Below are 15,559 nucleotides of genomic sequence, written 5' to 3'. Positions count from 1 at the left end.
TGTTCTGATTTGTAGGCCTTCTATTTGTGTCGTCGAAACTTCACGTAGAGTCGGCGAACGCCCAACCCCGCTTTCTAAACAAAGGCGCAGAAGTTCTCTGACAACTTACTCGGACTTATGGTCATGTCTGCTTTTCTAGACCAGCTTATTATATTTTATTAACCCGGTTATAGAACTTTTGATGCTGACCGCTGTCGGCCACCGAAGTGAATTGTTGTTTTGGTGAGCAGCATACAATTGGCCATCAACATCCTTGTATTTGCCTTGCGGGTTCCTTCGTCAAGTATCCAGTCATAGGTTTCCGCGATCACCAGGGAAGAAATGGCTACGATAATTGCCACTACCTTCCAATCTGCATTTTCAAGAACCGCGAGAGGAGAGGATGAGAAGGAGCCCCCCAACATTTCAGGATTTGAATGAACTGTTAACCTACTTCCAATTTAATAAGTACAGCACATTTGCGAATCGGTCAGTAAATAGACATAGTCATTGAATATCCACAAGAAACGCCAGGCTGACTCTATAGATGCAATTCATCGGACACGCTATATGTTGACAATGGATGAACAAGCAAATGGCAAGTGCACTTCTGTGCAGCTTCTAAACTCCATGCAACGGTTTGCAATCAAAGTGAAAGGAATTATATATATAGTGTAGATGTACCGATTAACGGCGAAGGGTATCAAGACTCGGCTGAATCAGATCCGTTGCTTTGGGCTTGATTCTCGCTCGTGGGTTCGGCTTTTGGCGCGGGCGTAGAGGCTAGGGCAACAGTTGCCTTGTCTTGGACAAGCTCAAGCAGCTTATCACCAATCTCCGTAGCACCGTGGATCTTGCCCAGCTTTGTACGGAAATGTTCGATATCGGCTTGCATTCTGAATCTAGTTAGCATATCGTCAGGCAAGGACAAATGTTCAGACGAACCTCTTCTTGCCAGCCTCTGACTCAACTTGGGCTTCTTCAAAGGCCTTCATCCAATGGTCTCGGTAGTTATTGAACACGGGGCCCATGATCATCTCCACAGTCATGTCGGGGAGATGTTTACTCAATACACGGTGTAGAGTACCCGTTTCCTTGGCTAATGTCTCCATATAAGGATGAACTCCTGATGAGTTGTCCGCGTCCCAGTCAATCTTTTTCATGGCATTGACATGAACAGTTGAGCGCGAGCTCATGATATCAACCAGCTTCTCGTGGATACCGGACTGGTGCTCCTGACACAGCCGCTTGACCTTGTCAAACTCGGCCATAACTTGGTTCCCTTGCCCATGTCGTCTGACAAATTCACGAACATACGGTACCATGGCAATGACAAAGCTCAACGCTTGCGACGAAAGGGCAAGGTGCTTGGTCGTAATGTTCTTGAGGCCGGCGCTGCGTGTAGCGCCAGCGCCAAGAATTAATTGTGAAGAACGCGAGTTGAATAGCTTCAAAATTTCCAGCAATTGCGGGGCAATGTCCTGGATCATGCTGGGAATATTGGCCATAAGGAATTCAAATTCTTCGATACTGCGCATAATCTCCACGGCTGAGTCCGGCAGGATGTATTTCTGCTCATCAATAACAGCAGTGCGTACCTTCTCTTTGCCTGACCCGTTGATGTCGCTGCCTGCTTGAGGAGATTTGGTTTTCTCATTATCGTCATTCGCGACCCAGATTTTTGTGACTCCAACCCAGTCCTCAATATCGTTGGTGCTCGCCTCAAGGATACGTGTAAGGATAGTGACTTCTGAGTCTTCAAAGTCACGCGCATCCCAGCGGTCTGCGTCCATGACTTTGACAATACGATGCCGTTGGCCTTCACTAAATCGAGATATGAATTCCTTGATCTGGTTGCTCACAATTGTCTTCAGTGCAGTGCCACCTCGGCCGGAGATGGCTTCACACTCATCGGCAAAAAGACGGTTCAGAGTGAAGTACTTCAAGAACTCTTCTTTCGAAAGTTGAGATGTTTGTTCTGATCGAACTTTGAGGACCTTGGTAATCTGAGACTGGGCAATGTCTACCGCTTGGCCGAGTAGACTCGACATGTCCAGAACTTGCAAAATCTCGTCCTGTGCCATGGCAGATGCAGAAGATACATTATCTCCGTTTCCAGGGCGGGGACTCAGCGGTGATTTTACAGCGGCGGTTGGAGAGCTTCCAAGACCACTGGCCACGTCCAAGAGAATTTTGACCTGCACACTCAAGCGACGCAAGCATTCACTAATGCCTGTGTATACCGCAACGAGCATTGCATAGGCATCTTCTGGTTCGAGTGCACGAAGATTGCGCGCAAGACTTGACGATTTCTCTTGTTGACTTCGCTGCCGGTCGTTGTGTGTCGATATCGACACCATAGACTCATTGTCGTCATCACTGGAACTAGGCAAGTGCCTGCGAATTAAGCCCTTCATTTCGCGTAGAACGGCGGTTTTGAACGAAGTTGCCGCAGGAGTAGTATAACGCGCTCGTGCAAGACCATGAAGCTGAGTTTGCAATCTAGATCGCAGCTCGCTATCAAAATTCATGTATGCCGGATAAATCATAGACGCGGGGCGTTGACCACCACGTTGTCGCTGGAAGGAGGCACCCCAACGCTGCAATGTCACGTTGGAGGACACATTTTGGACATGCTGGCGCAAGTCACCTAGCAGATCATTCAAGAAACGGCTCTCGTAGCCCATTCCAATGCGCTGTCGCAACACTGCAAGGTCATCAGACGCTCCTTCAAGAGCTTGAAGACCTCGAATGTCAATGGCCCGCCTTGGGGAACCTTTCTCGTCCTCGGCAGGCCGGTCCGAAGTTTTCTCGCCAGCCATCAATTTATCAACCTCCTCGAGCTCATCAGCAGCGACCTCGATATCTCCTTGTTCAACAAGCTCTTCACATCGCGAGACTGACTCGACAACGTCACGAAGCTGAGCCACTGCAGCTGCCAGCATTCGCACATTTTCTCTTCGCCGTCTCAAATTCACTATTTTTAGGCCACCTAAAGCCATTTCTTTATCAATCTTTTGCAGGTCTCGCCGCAAGACCTGGATGCGGTTGACAGAATCAGCAGCTTCCGCGTGCAATTCTTGTAACGAACCTAGTGCCGTAAAGAAGGATTTGGAAGCAGTTGAAATGGATGAGATCAAGTGAATTTCAACCGTATCCATATACCACGAAAGCTTCTCTTGAAGAATGGCATTGGTAGCTAATGCTTTTCTTCCGGTGTGCACAGGCTCGGGCGCGCCACCGTTCAAGTGCTTATCGTCCTTTGTTGGCGGTCTTGGCGGTCTAACCACCTCCGATTTTTCTGAGATAACATCGAATGTACGCGGGTTCTCTAGGGTGGAAATCCTCCTCAAAATAGACAGGTGGTATAGTCGACAAAGGTGTCACGGCAGGCCCACGGCCCCGTGAGCCAGCAGAGGAACGTCTTCCGCGAGAGTCATATGGTGAGGTGGGTCGTGAACTACTCGTAGACATGAATGAAGATCTTCGTTCAGGACTCCATGGCATCAAAGATTCCTTATCATCAAGTCTCGGGGATTTCATTCCCTGCGCCTGCTGGCTCTCTTCTCCGGCATTTTCCTTGGATTGTTGAAAAACATCGTAAAGACCGCCTATTTGCGCCAGATACGGTTGAAATACCTTCGGGTCCACATGCGTGATATTTGTGAGGGTAACTGGAGTGATATCGCGGGATGAGGGGGGTTTGTATCCGCTCGCAGTTGCCGCAGTATGAGGTGTCAAGCCGGTCCGGGTAATGGGTGGTTGGAGCAGTGTGGAGATAGCTATACAGAGCATTAGCGTATCAGCAATCGAGACGCTCCAGGCTTGGAGTACTCAACGAACCATTCTGGCCCGACTCGGCGATTGGGCCATGGTGATGGGACGTGTCCAAGGCTCCTCCAATGCTCACGATCGAACTTGCCGTAGATCCCCTCCTCAGGGGGTACCGTTGAGGGGGTACCCGCGGAGACTCCAACTGGGGTGAAGAGTAGAAGGAGATAGATGGAGTCGACGCGCCTGAAGCCAGACTGTCAATTGACTTGCGCGGACTAGATGGCGCCATATTGTGCAGGTCCGCGAGGCGGATGCGACAGCTCGGGGTCGATCGTTGGGGAAGCTCCGAGTTATCTGATCATGACAGATGTATGTCGGAGGAGCGGAGCTGTCAGCCCGGCACAGCAACAACCACACTCAATGCTCGAGCTCGTCGGACTGCACAGTTCCGGTCAGAGATCTCTCACAGGCCTGGCCTAAGCGTAGTTGTCGAGGTGGCTTTTGTTTCCAGGATGCCATGTGCATGTCCACCCAATCGGGAAAGACGCTAACCGGAGCGAGAGTTCTCGGATAATGTATTCATCCGGTCAGCTCTGTCTTCCAGCCTGAGGCAGAACCACTTAACGCGTAGCTAACCCGACGCGACGCGCGACCCGCCAAAGCCCAAAAGTTCTCTCCCTTCCTGTCCTCCGCCATCAACAACCGCACCCATGGATAGACGCACACCCTATACCCTGAGCGTCCTTGCGCCCAGCACCAACGGTGCTGATGAGTCTCGCACAACTATTCAAAATCGCCTGCGGGACTTTGTGCTTGAATTCCAGCTGGATAATGCATTTATCTACCGGTACGACATCCCACATTCATGTTACCAAGAGGCTGGTTCCCAATAGCTGACCTGATGCAACAGCGATCAATTACGACAGAATGTGCTTGTGAAGCAATTTTACTGCGACATTGACATTGCCCATCTTATTTCCTACAATGAGGAGCTGGCCCACAAACTCACCACAGAGCCCGCCGATATTATTCCTCTGGTATGCGCAGTCTTCATCTTCCATACAAGCGACCCGCTAATCCGAGTAGTTTGAATTAGCACTTCAAGACTGCACTCGCCGAATCGTCTACCCCGGTCAGCGGGATATCACTCTTCCATCCCATCAACTTCTTCTGCACTCTTCGGCTTCGCACATTTCTATTCGTGACCTGAACGCCACAAACATCTCCCATCTCGTGCGAATTCCCGGTATTGTCATCGGTGCTTCAACTATCTCCTCAAAGTCAACTCTTATTCACATTCGGTGCAAGAACTGTGACCACAGTGAAAATATTCACGTCGAAGGTGGCTTCTCTGGCCTGTCGCTCCCGCGGCGATGCGGTCGCTCTAAAGAGCCTGGTGACCAGCCTGGCGAACAGTGCCCTCTCGATCCCTATGTGGTTCACCACGAGAAGTGCCAGTTCGTGGACCAGCAGGTTTTGAAGCTTCAGGAGGCCCCTGACCAGGTGCCTGTGGGTGAACTTCCCCGACACGTTCTGATTTCTGCAGACCGCTACCTGGCCAACCGTGTTGTTCCTGGCTCCCGCTGCACAGTCATGGGTATCTTTTCCATTTACCAGGCCAAGGGTGGCAAGAAGGAGGCTGCGGTGGCTATTCGTAACCCCTACTTGCGGGCAGTGGGTCTCAACACTGACATGGATCAGACCGCTAAGGGCAACTCCGTTTTCTCTGAAGAGGAGGAGCAGGAATTCTTGGAGCTCAGTCGTCGTCCTGATCTGTACGATGCATTGGCCCGAAGCATTGCTCCCTCTATTTACGGCAATGTGGACATCAAAAAGGCTATTGTATGTCTTCTAATGGGAGGCTCGAAAAAAAATCCTGCCCGATGGAATGAAACTTCGTGGTGACATTAACGTGCTCTTGCTGGGTGACCCTGGTACTGCCAAGTCGCAATTGCTGAAGTTTGTTGAGAAGGCTGCTCCTATCGCTATTTACACCTCCGGAAAGGGTTCCTCGGCGGCTGGTCTGACGGCCTCGGTGCAGCGAGACCACAACACTCGCGAGTTCTACCTGGAAGGTGGTGCAATGGTGCTTGCAGATGGTGGTGTTGTCTGTATTGATGAGTTCGATAAGATGCGTGACGAGGACCGAGTGGCCATCCACGAAGCCATGGAGCAGCAGACTATCTCCATTGCCAAGGCCGGTATCACCACAATCCTGAACTCCCGGACATCCGTTCTGGCGGCGGCCAACCCGATCTTTGGTCGTTATGATGACTTGAAGACCCCGGGCGAGAACATCGATTTCCAGACGACTATCTTGTCCCGTTTTGATATGATCTTCATCGTTCGTGACGACCACGAGCGTGGCCGTGATGAGAGAATCGCACGTCACGTCATGGGCGTTCACATGGGCGGTCGTGGTATGGAGGAGCAGGTTGAAGCTGAAATTCCCGTGGACCAGATGAAGCGCTACATCAGCTACTGCCGCAGGTAAGTCTGACAATATTGTCGAATCGACTTATTCCATGGATACTAACCTATGTCGATAGCCGTTGCGCCCCTCGCCTCTCTCCCGAAGCTGCCGAGAAGCTCTCTTCTCACTTTGTCTCTATTCGCAAGCAAGTGCACCGGACTGAGCTCGAGTCCAACACTCGCTCATCTATCCCCATCACCGTGCGTCAATTGGAGGCCATTGTCCGTATCACTGAGTCTCTCGCCAAGCTGCAGCTCTCTCCCATCGCCACCGAGGCCCATGTCGACGAGGCCATTCGTCTGTTCCTGGCTTCCACCATGGATGCCGTCACCCAGGGTGAAGGTCAAGGTAGCAAGGAGCTCATGGAGGAAGCTCACAAGATTGAAGAAGAGCTCAAGCGTCGTCTGCCCCTCGGTTGGAGTACCAGCTTGGCGACATTGCGACGCGAGTTTGTCGATGGCAAGGGTTACAGTGAGCAAGCACTCAATCGGTCCCTGGTGGTCTTGCAACGCAGAGAGACTGTCCAGATTCGCTCCGGCGGTTCGCAGATCTACCGTAACGCTCCGTGATACGTCGTTGATGATTTTGACATGTTAATTTTGATACAATATGTGCTACGGGTGACAATTTCGGATTGTGCATCGTCTCGCGAGGCGAAGGAGTTCATGGGGTGTTTGGCGTGTATGATATCAGGTTTGGCGGTACATTTTTTTCAACGACAATATTCGAAATCAGATACACCTTCGCATTCTTACTACTGCCATTGATGCGGCATCGTTCTAGTACCATGATAATACAGGGGACCACTTAGAATCACTTCGTAACTCTGGCGATCTGGAAAATGGCTGCCTTTCACTCTCGACTTGCCCATCTATTCCCATTCTCCCCATCTGTAGCGCTCTCCGCCGGTAGTGTTACAATATGTTGTGCATATGCCATACAGAGCTGAAATGGGTAGGGATGATGTCTTCAATAGTCTATGCTATCTCTCGCGCTATTCACTCGATACCAGGACTGAACATAACATAAAAACTTAGCAAGTGAGTATATGCTTGGCAAGCATGGTGATTATCCTCCAAAAAATCGCCTCGACGAGGTGACTTAAGGTACAGAACACGCGATTCTGGGTGGTTCTATGTATTGTAACGGTACCATAACTGCCACCCCGGTCAGCAAGAGATATTTGTATTGATTAGGCCAAGGACCGCAAGTCTCTACCTTCCCCTCCTTACTCCGCCGTCAGCTTGGAGTCAACCACCATCCATCCGAGTATGCCCGCTCCAGTTGCGCAGATCCTCGAGCCTTACGAGCACAAACCGGAGCTCGTGGAGCGTGTAGCCTCGCGAACCGTAACACCTTCCATTACCATAGTTGAGCCCAACCCAGAATGGCCGCAACGTTTCGAAGAAGTCAAAGAGCGGATTCAAAAAGCCCTGGGGGCCTTGATCTTGGACATCGCTCATACTGGGTCTACCAGTGTTCCTGGCCTTCCAGCCAAAGACATTATTGACGTTGATCTGACACTGAATGATGCCACGGATGAAGCATCCTATGTCAAACCTCTGGAAGAGGCAGGGTTTCGATTTCTCTTGCGTGAGCCGCGATGGCACCAACACCGATTCTTTGTGGAGGATTGGCCCAACGCCTACCACGTCAATCTCCACGTGTGGAGTCCTGACTCGCCCGAAGCTGCCCGACATCGTATCTTTCGTGACTGGTTACTCAAAACGCCAGCGGATCTAGAATCGTATGCCAAAATAAAATACGAGGCGGCGGAACAGACGGCTGTAGCTGGGGATTCGGTAATGGATTATACCCTACGAAAAAGACAAGACGATCCATGAGATCCTAGATCGAGCATTCCGTGATTTGGGCTATATCAAATGAGACACTTGAAAGGTGATCCCATTGATACTGTCGGAATGGTACATGGTTTTTGAAGCTTGCGAATCATTATCTGCTGTCCGCTGAACTTAGGCCCTGTTTTACCTTCGTCATTGCTTGCCTTACCCACCCTTCGAATCTTTGAAAGATAACCAATGGAACATCGTTTTTATTTTCGCGATGTCTAGTGTGTATAGCGGTCTTGTGTAAAACACAAGATTTCGGGTCTCTTGCTCATATTGTAAATGAAAGATAAAATTCTAAGGAGCGGTCTACAAAGCGGGGAGTATTCACGGCCCTTTCCGTAGAAAGGACTAGCGTGCGCGCGATTACTGCTTGGAAATCAAGTTGCAAGAGTGTAAAGGCTTCATTGGTCTTGGAAAAGTATACGATTTCGAATGCATTGTCCATTTACTACAAGTGACCCTTCAAGATCTTGACATTCTTGTAGGCATCTGGGTGCAGTCCAACACCTGGGTCGCTTCGGTCTGTCAGGGTAAGTGGGGGCGTATCCATACATCTCGCTTCTTTAATTGCAGAATAGCCTGCCAAGCAAAACACTGCAGCTACCTATTATGGGGCAGCTGCGAATTTTGTCCATCTCCGCCCTACCATCAGAATATTTGGTACTGTTCCGAGGGGCATAAACACTATTTACTCAATTGTTCACATAGATGCAACCCCCTCAACAACTCCTTAGTCTGACAGCCAAAGTAATTCAAGGTTGCCCGGAATCCCAAGCCTCTTGCATGCAGGTAATGCATAATGACCGAAGAGCCTCTAGGCATCAGAATTCTCCTCTTGGCATAATCTGGTCTATAGTAAGGACGACAGGCGCTTAACCCACAAGCGGGGCAATAACGGAGCTCTTGGCGAGCATCGCGACTGCAACATGATATGCATTCCCTGTGGCTGAAAAATAGGGCTGCATCATGCGCCACGATAATTGGATACGGGGGCGCCTTTTTTATGCCTCTCGGAAGAAGTTCCTAGGGTGTAGACTACACCACAGGATAAAGCTGACTCCACAAATTGTCTGAGTCGGCGCAATGTCAAGCCCCATCTTAGGCTCGATGCGTTTTATGTTTCAACCAGTGGGGATTTTGTTTTCTTTCAGCCTTTCTGTGGCGTGGCATGTGTGCCCTCCACCCTGCCTCTTAGAGCGCCCAATGTGGAACGCCTGCGAGTAAACAGCCCACATTAGAACGGATAACAAATGAGGCTGGGACAAGTGGTAGACAAGGAACGGGGCTTTTGTAAAGGAGATTGAGGTACCTCAGTAGAACCCGGCTCATTAAAAACCTAGTCGTGGAAAACATAAAAGGGTCCTTCTCTCCAACTAGATTGTCGACAAGTCTTCCCACCTGCCAAAACCCCACAGTTCACCATTACACACACATCATGAGCTTCCACCAGTCTGCCCTCAGCTTCGAGCTGGACGATGACCACATCCTCAAAGCAACTCTTCGGACTGAAGATGGCGAGGAAAACGAGTCTGAGCTGGATTTGAACCACATTATTGGCAATAACAACGGCATGTTGCCCCACTGTATCCAAGTTGTTGAGGAACCACAGCTAATCAATCCATAGGCTCTTTCGAATGGGGAGGCCAGGACTTCAAGGACAGTGCCAGTGACATTGAGCTTCACCGCGAAGGTGACGAAGATCTTCCTATTCTTCGTGCTAAATTGAAGAACGTTGATGACGAGGAGATTGATGCTGATGTCAATCTGGCGGAGCGGATCTCCAACGACAATGGAAACTTGGTGTTTGTCTGAGTGCCTTTAGTACATGAAACATCTCATATGGATTCTCTTGCCGCCAGGGCAATACCATGTAAATTGGCCAGAGATTCATTTCAGATGCGTCTACATTCTTTGTAAATCTCTTCCACAGAAAACCTGTTTCTCCTCCTTTCTATCTTTTAAATTCGTACTCTCACACATTCACTTTCACCTTCATTTGCATTTGCATTTTCATTTTCCATTTTTCATTTTCCATTTTTCATTTTCCATTTTCCAATTTCCATTTTCCAATTTCCATTTTCCAATTTCCATTTCCATTTTCACGGGATAGAGCCTGCCTTTTGCGAAACCACCGTCGAGCACCCTCAGCGTCAGCGACAAGCGCATTTTGCATGCAGGAATCAAGCCACAACTATCAGCTGTAGAGTGATCAATGAAGAAGTATGTATCAAATCGCTGATTGCTGACACCAACTGTGAGACTTGACCGAGGAGTGAGAATGTAAAATCATGATAAAGGGCAACTCAATTTGATCTGTTGAGAGGCCATTTCTCCTCACTCCGGCCCCACCCTCTCAGAGATCTCAGGGTGTTTGGTGCGATTCTGGTTCGATACCCCAAATGTAAACGGGGCCATGAATGCGGAAGCTTTCCATTGTGCCCATACATGATGTATGCAAGTAGCTGTGATATATGTCTCCAAAGGCTCGCCCACCGCACAACACACCCTTCACGAATCCACTTCGAAGAACCGAGCGTCATGATTTGAATTTTACTGCAATCATCTCCTAAATTCTCGTCAGTGCACCTTTTTACTGGGAGCAAGCTGAGCTTGTAGCCTTCATGAACGATTTTTGAGCTTCAACCTAAATGCCAAGATCTTGGATGGCATAGCTCGACTCACTAGGCTTAAAGAGGGGAGGCCCCTGGCTTAAGTCAATAGTTCCAACTCTGGATTGCGCGATGAGTGAGATATTATGAATCTCAGATCAAAAGAAACCTCACCCTTGTCGCATTGCTCGAGCCGTGAAGTCTTATCTTCAAATATTCATATAGTTCCAAATTGCCCCCCGCGGGTGGATCTCGCATCCACATCCGGATAAATATGCCCCGCGCCGTCACGTCACTCGATCCTCTTCCCGTTGCGTGGACCTATTAGTACGAGCTCTCCAAGCAACTGGGCAGAGACATTGAGTCCTGTCATCACTTCCTTTCTTGCGATACCGAATCGAGCGGTGGCCCTCAATCGCTCTTAAGCTATCCCGACCCCACACCCCTCACATTGAAAGACGACGCCATTGCGACCTGCGCCTATCATGGCTCCCCTCATTCGTGTCGTCGGCTCCCTCAATGCCGATATGGTTTCCGTCACACCTCGTTTTCCCGATCCCGGCGAGACAATCACGGCTTCAAAGTACTTCACCAGTGCCGGCGGCAAGGGCGCAAACCAGGCGGTCGCATGTGGACGCCTGTCTCGACCACAACCCACCGGAGAGGGAATGAATGCCAATAGTGACGTTCACGTCGAGATGGTTGGTGCTGTCGGTGCCCTGGATGGCCACTTTTCTGCCCTGTTGAAGCCGACTCTTGAGAAGTCTGGAGTGGACACCTCGCTAGTGCGAGTCATTGAGGATGCATACACTGGCGTGGCAGTTATTATCGTCGATTCGTCCGCTGGAGGTGAGAATCGCATTTGTTTCTCGCCCGGTGCGAACTACACGGGCATGCAGCCTAAGCCCGAGGTTCTGGGAACCGCTCTCTCTACCCCATTGCCCGACGTGATCGTAATGCAGGGGGAGATTCCAGTCGACACTGTCATTGGGATTCTTCGGGAAGTCGCCGCATTCAAAAAAAAGAATCGCGCTGCCGGCAAGCGTGGGATCGAGTCTGGGCCGGATGTTATGCTCAACCCGGCTCCTGCACCACCGGGAGGTTTGCCTGAAGATGTCTATGCGGCAGTCGACCACTTGATTTTGAATGAAACAGAAGCGGAGCTTATGACGCCGCCTACAGAACAGCTTCTTCGTGTCGTTCCAGATGCTGAGGGGCTGAACAGCAAGGAGAAAGTGGCACGATACTTCCACAAGCTGGGTGTGACGTACCTACTCATTACGCTGGGAGCCAAGGGCGTCTGGTACAGTGCTACGGATGGCGGGTCCACTTGTCCCAGCGATGGGGTCAAGCGTTTTACGAATGAGATTCCTGCAGCAGCGGTGTCTCAAGTGTTAGACACTACGGCAGCGGGCGACACATTTGTTGGAGCATATGCGGTCAAGGTTGCGCGATGGCGAGAGCAACGTCGCGCCGCGAATAAGGCGGGTCAGGATCTCACTGACGCGGAGAAGCCGCATCGATACCAGACATTTATGGACGAGGCGATGCGCCTGGCAGTGCGCGCGTCAGCTCGTGCCGTGGAGCGACAGGGTGCTATGGATAGCATTCCGTTCGAGGACGAGGTGTAAGGCCTTCAGACTATAGAATTAGAGTCTATAAATATCAATGTAAATTATATCATGAGGCTAGAGGATATTGATTTGAATTCGATTCATCGATGTGAAATAGCCCTCGATTCACCCCTTGAAGCCAATCTAGACCTTGCGACAGGGAGTTTGGTCCTTTTCCATTTTGGAATGTATGGCAATGACGGGGATGGCACAGTCCACGAGCCAGAGGGAGGATCTCCCTCTCCAAGGAATCTGAGTCTCAAGGCTGACAGGTTCACATTCAGGCTCACTCGCACACGGTGGCCAGCCCTGAATGCTACACCTGGATAGCTGGGAGAGAACCTTGGAAGGGCATCGGACATTCTCCAGCCCTCCGGCACACGGCCCTCGTAGCCCTCGCGACCTGCACGCTGCACGCTGCAACTCTGAACCTTTCCAGTGTGAGCGAGAGTTTCATCCTGCTCCCGCCGGGCTGGGTACCAATGGAGCAACAGCCAGATGCGTTGGCGGGCGGGGTGGGCTCGACAGTCGCGCGCTGGTGCAAGGGAGGGGCTGAACGCGAGAGTGTGTCGCGCGTGCAGTATCTGGTACTTGGTGATTGTATGTGGAGGCGGAGGAGTGGCGGGTACCGGGTACTTTGCGCGTCGCAGGGATACGCGTTTAGAGTGTGATGCATCAGCGTTAGCACCGACACTGTCCTGTTCCTGACGCTTTCTTATCATCTCAAGCTGAGGAATTCTTTTTCTACATGAATCAATGAATAAGCTTGGTGAATCGCTAGATTTTACTAGTCAATGAGCAAATAGTGTAGCTTGGGTAAATTTTACAGTATAGAAGCGCGTCCCCGCGTCGGCATTCCATTCCCACACACGTTCCCCCCAAACTGGAATGATAATGGGATTATGCTGCATAAACGCCACCAGCCTTGAGCCCAGCGTATGATCCAATCGTTCCGAATGCATGGCGCCTTGCATGCGAACGCGGTCGCGTTCTCCGGGCTATGTGAACTGCACGAGGCCTTGAAATAGTCCCCTTTGCCCTCTCGCTCCTTGCCTGATAAAAAGTTAACATCGTCTCGGTTATAACTATCTCCTCATCCCACATCCCCATTACCAATCTTCAAGCCGTGCCTCTCTCTAAGGACTATATTCTCTGGTGGAGACCCTCTCCACTCTCTCCCTCATTCCAGGCTTCATCTAACCGCCATCCGATCTTTGTTACCTGATTCCTTTATTTATTTATTTTCCCCTTGTTTTTGATCCTGCTATACTATTCTATCTTTCAATCTCACGAAAGATCATCTCTGGTTCGATCTCGCGATCGAGTGAGTGTAGACCGCCAATATCCCCACTTAGCGCCGTCACGTCAAAACAAAAGCCAATCTCACACGCCTTCCATCATGGCTACCCTCACCATGACTCCCTCTCGCCAACCATTCGCGAGTCTGGATACTCCGAGGATGAACACCTTGATGCGGTCCAAGTTGAACCGTCAGAATCAGCAAAATGGTATGGTTCGTCTCGGTCATTATCAAAGCCCCGGAACTAACACCGGCCAGGAGCCGCCCTATCTGCAAAGCAATCCATCTTCATCGACAATTCTGAGAATATCGATCCCAGCAGCCTGAGCTCATCTGCCAAGCGCAAGCGCAGCTTCGATGATGACGATATCTCCAAAGGCTCTCCCAAGCCACTCAAGACCTCCCGCATATCCCTCACCCGAGACAACAATGTCTCATCTCAACTATCGACTCCGCTGAAATTCGTTCCCACCACTCCTCGCTCCGCACCTCTCCTCAAGCCCGCTGGCCGGACTCCGCCACCCAAGTCATGCAAGGCGTTCGGTCGCCGGTCGACCATCGCCAAGGTCCGTCCCGAGTCCAGCAAGCGCGCTGTCACTCGCCCCTTCTCTCTGGCTACCGCCCTTGCCCAGAACAAGCCCGCTGCCCCGAAGCCCAAAGGACCGGCGTCTTGGTTCTTCGATATCCACGTCGACTCGGAGCAGGAAGAGATGACCAATCTAATGCAGCACTCGACTGGCGTTCTTGATATCAGCGACGACGAGGGCAAGAGCTCCGTCACTGACGGACGCGGGAAAGAGAATGTTCCGCCTGCTGAGTTGGGCATTGATCTTCCTCACTCTAGTCAGGCAAATGCCCTGGCTGCTGCGGCTGACGCCCGCAAGGCTTCAAAGATGGAGGATGACCGTGCGCCGTTGGGCGAGCTCACTGCTTCCGACTACTACCCCGCAGACTGCAATGCCTTCTCCTATACTGTTGTCTATGACGACGAGAGCGAGAATGGCCCCTTGAAGAAGCCCCATGTCCTCACACAGGCGACTTCTCTTCCTCCTGACATCACCACCTCCATCGCCTCCCTGCTGGAAACCGCCACTCCTCCCAAGCCGGTAGCTGAGTCTACTAATACCAACGGCTCAGATGCAAAGATTGAGATTTGGGAAAGCGAGAGCGCTACTGAAGAAGTGTCTCAAGCTTCCGAGGACAAGACCCAGTCCTCTCCTTGATCAGCCAAAAACACATTTGCATTCGCAAAGTCCTCGGCGTTGTCTTTCTCTCCCTCTGTCTCTCTCTCTCTCTCTCCCTCTCTCCCGCTCTCTCCCTCTCTCCCGCTCTCTCCCTCTCTCCCGCTCTCTCCCTCTCTTAGCTTCGGCTTCAGCTATAAATCTGTCTTCTGCATGGCGTTGATTTCTGGTTCAAATGGCGTTGTGATAGTTGGTTTCGTCTATTTTTGAATACCCTTCTCTTATCAGCTTGTCTGTTCGTCTTGTTTTACGGTTTCAAGTTCTTCTGATTCCACACTTTAATCAATGAGTATTTGTCATGTCTGATGCTGGTTCACGATGTATACACGCAAGTCTAGTTATGATTGAAATGATTTTACATGATACATCTGCTTCTCCCTGTTTCTAATGATATGCAAAGGAGACTTTTCCCCGATAAGCTCGGAATCGCCAATGTTCTCGGCGCTCTTTCGGTTATACGTGCCTTGTCTGCCACCCGGCTCACGATGTCAACACTCATGTACTTCCCCTTAGAGAAATGAAATACCTTTCAAAGAATGCAGCAAATGGCCAGCTATGAACTTGGTATGAGATTATTCCATTCTTACGGCGATTCGTCGCGGCTTGACTCATTTATCCGTTTGGAAAAAGAAGGGGTGCTTTCCTCGGCTTCTAGAGGCGCCGGAGGCAGCTCACACTTTTTTGAATCCTTGATGGTGAAGCTCGATACATGCATAGATT

At 50.6% G+C, this 15,559-nt stretch overlaps 7 protein-coding genes across 7 annotated transcripts; 5 read left to right on the top strand and 2 right to left on the bottom strand.

The window, feature by feature from the left end:
* Positions 1–682: 682 nt before the first annotated feature.
* Positions 683–4,042, bottom strand: N7477_007368 (vacuolar protein sorting-associated protein 54; the record flags this gene model as incomplete). Its single annotated transcript, XM_056969031.1, has 4 exons — positions 683–875; positions 925–3,261; positions 3,302–3,761; positions 3,823–4,042. The coding sequence occupies 4 exons, from the start codon at positions 4,040–4,042 to the stop codon at positions 683–685; spliced, it is 3,210 nt and encodes a 1,069-aa protein (XP_056819063.1).
* Positions 4,043–4,463: 421 nt separating this feature from the next.
* Positions 4,464–6,795, top strand: N7477_007367 (MCM DNA helicase complex subunit MCM5; the record flags this gene model as incomplete). Its single annotated transcript, XM_056969030.1, is given in 5 exon segments — positions 4,464–4,600; positions 4,664–4,790; positions 4,840–5,595; positions 5,615–6,243; positions 6,303–6,795. 5 exon segments carry the CDS (start codon positions 4,464–4,466, stop codon positions 6,793–6,795), a joined length of 2,142 nt encoding a protein of 713 aa, XP_056819062.1.
* Positions 6,796–7,497: 702 nt separating this feature from the next.
* On the top strand, positions 7,498–8,070 carry N7477_007366 (GrpB family protein; the record flags this gene model as incomplete). Its single annotated transcript, XM_056969029.1, has 1 exon — positions 7,498–8,070. The coding sequence occupies one exon, from the start codon at positions 7,498–7,500 to the stop codon at positions 8,068–8,070; it is 573 nt and encodes a 190-aa protein (XP_056819061.1).
* A 1,441-nt stretch (positions 8,071–9,511) lies between these two features.
* On the top strand, positions 9,512–9,888 carry N7477_007365 (CVNH domain-containing protein; the record flags this gene model as incomplete). Its single annotated transcript, XM_056969028.1, has 2 exons — positions 9,512–9,659; positions 9,701–9,888. The coding sequence occupies 2 exons, from the start codon at positions 9,512–9,514 to the stop codon at positions 9,886–9,888; spliced, it is 336 nt and encodes a 111-aa protein (XP_056819060.1).
* A 1,282-nt stretch (positions 9,889–11,170) lies between these two features.
* Positions 11,171–12,316, top strand: N7477_007364 (ribokinase; the record flags this gene model as incomplete). Its single annotated transcript, XM_056969027.1, has 1 exon — positions 11,171–12,316. The coding sequence occupies one exon, from the start codon at positions 11,171–11,173 to the stop codon at positions 12,314–12,316; it is 1,146 nt and encodes a 381-aa protein (XP_056819059.1).
* Positions 12,317–12,442: 126 nt separating this feature from the next.
* Positions 12,443–13,020, bottom strand: N7477_007363 (uncharacterized protein; the record flags this gene model as incomplete). Its single annotated transcript, XM_056969026.1, has 2 exons — positions 12,443–12,620; positions 12,641–13,020. 2 exons carry the CDS (start codon positions 13,018–13,020, stop codon positions 12,443–12,445), a joined length of 558 nt encoding a protein of 185 aa, XP_056819058.1.
* A 677-nt stretch (positions 13,021–13,697) lies between these two features.
* N7477_007362 (uncharacterized protein) lies at positions 13,698–14,821 on the top strand (the record flags this gene model as incomplete). The annotated part of the gene is made up of 2 exons (XM_056969025.1): positions 13,698–13,806; positions 13,857–14,821. The coding sequence occupies 2 exons, from the start codon at positions 13,698–13,700 to the stop codon at positions 14,819–14,821; spliced, it is 1,074 nt and encodes a 357-aa protein (XP_056819057.1).
* Positions 14,822–15,559: the final 738 nt, after the last annotated feature.

Source organism: Penicillium maclennaniae (genome assembly GCF_028827695.1).
Source record: "Penicillium maclennaniae strain IBT 15551 chromosome Unknown utg000007l:1.0-4884863.0:1.0-4888362.0, whole genome shotgun sequence".
NCBI classification, from domain to species: domain Eukaryota; kingdom Fungi; phylum Ascomycota; class Eurotiomycetes; order Eurotiales; family Aspergillaceae; genus Penicillium; species Penicillium maclennaniae.
Note: the sequence above shows the minus strand (reverse complement) of the source record. Positions and strands in the feature narration are given on the sequence as shown.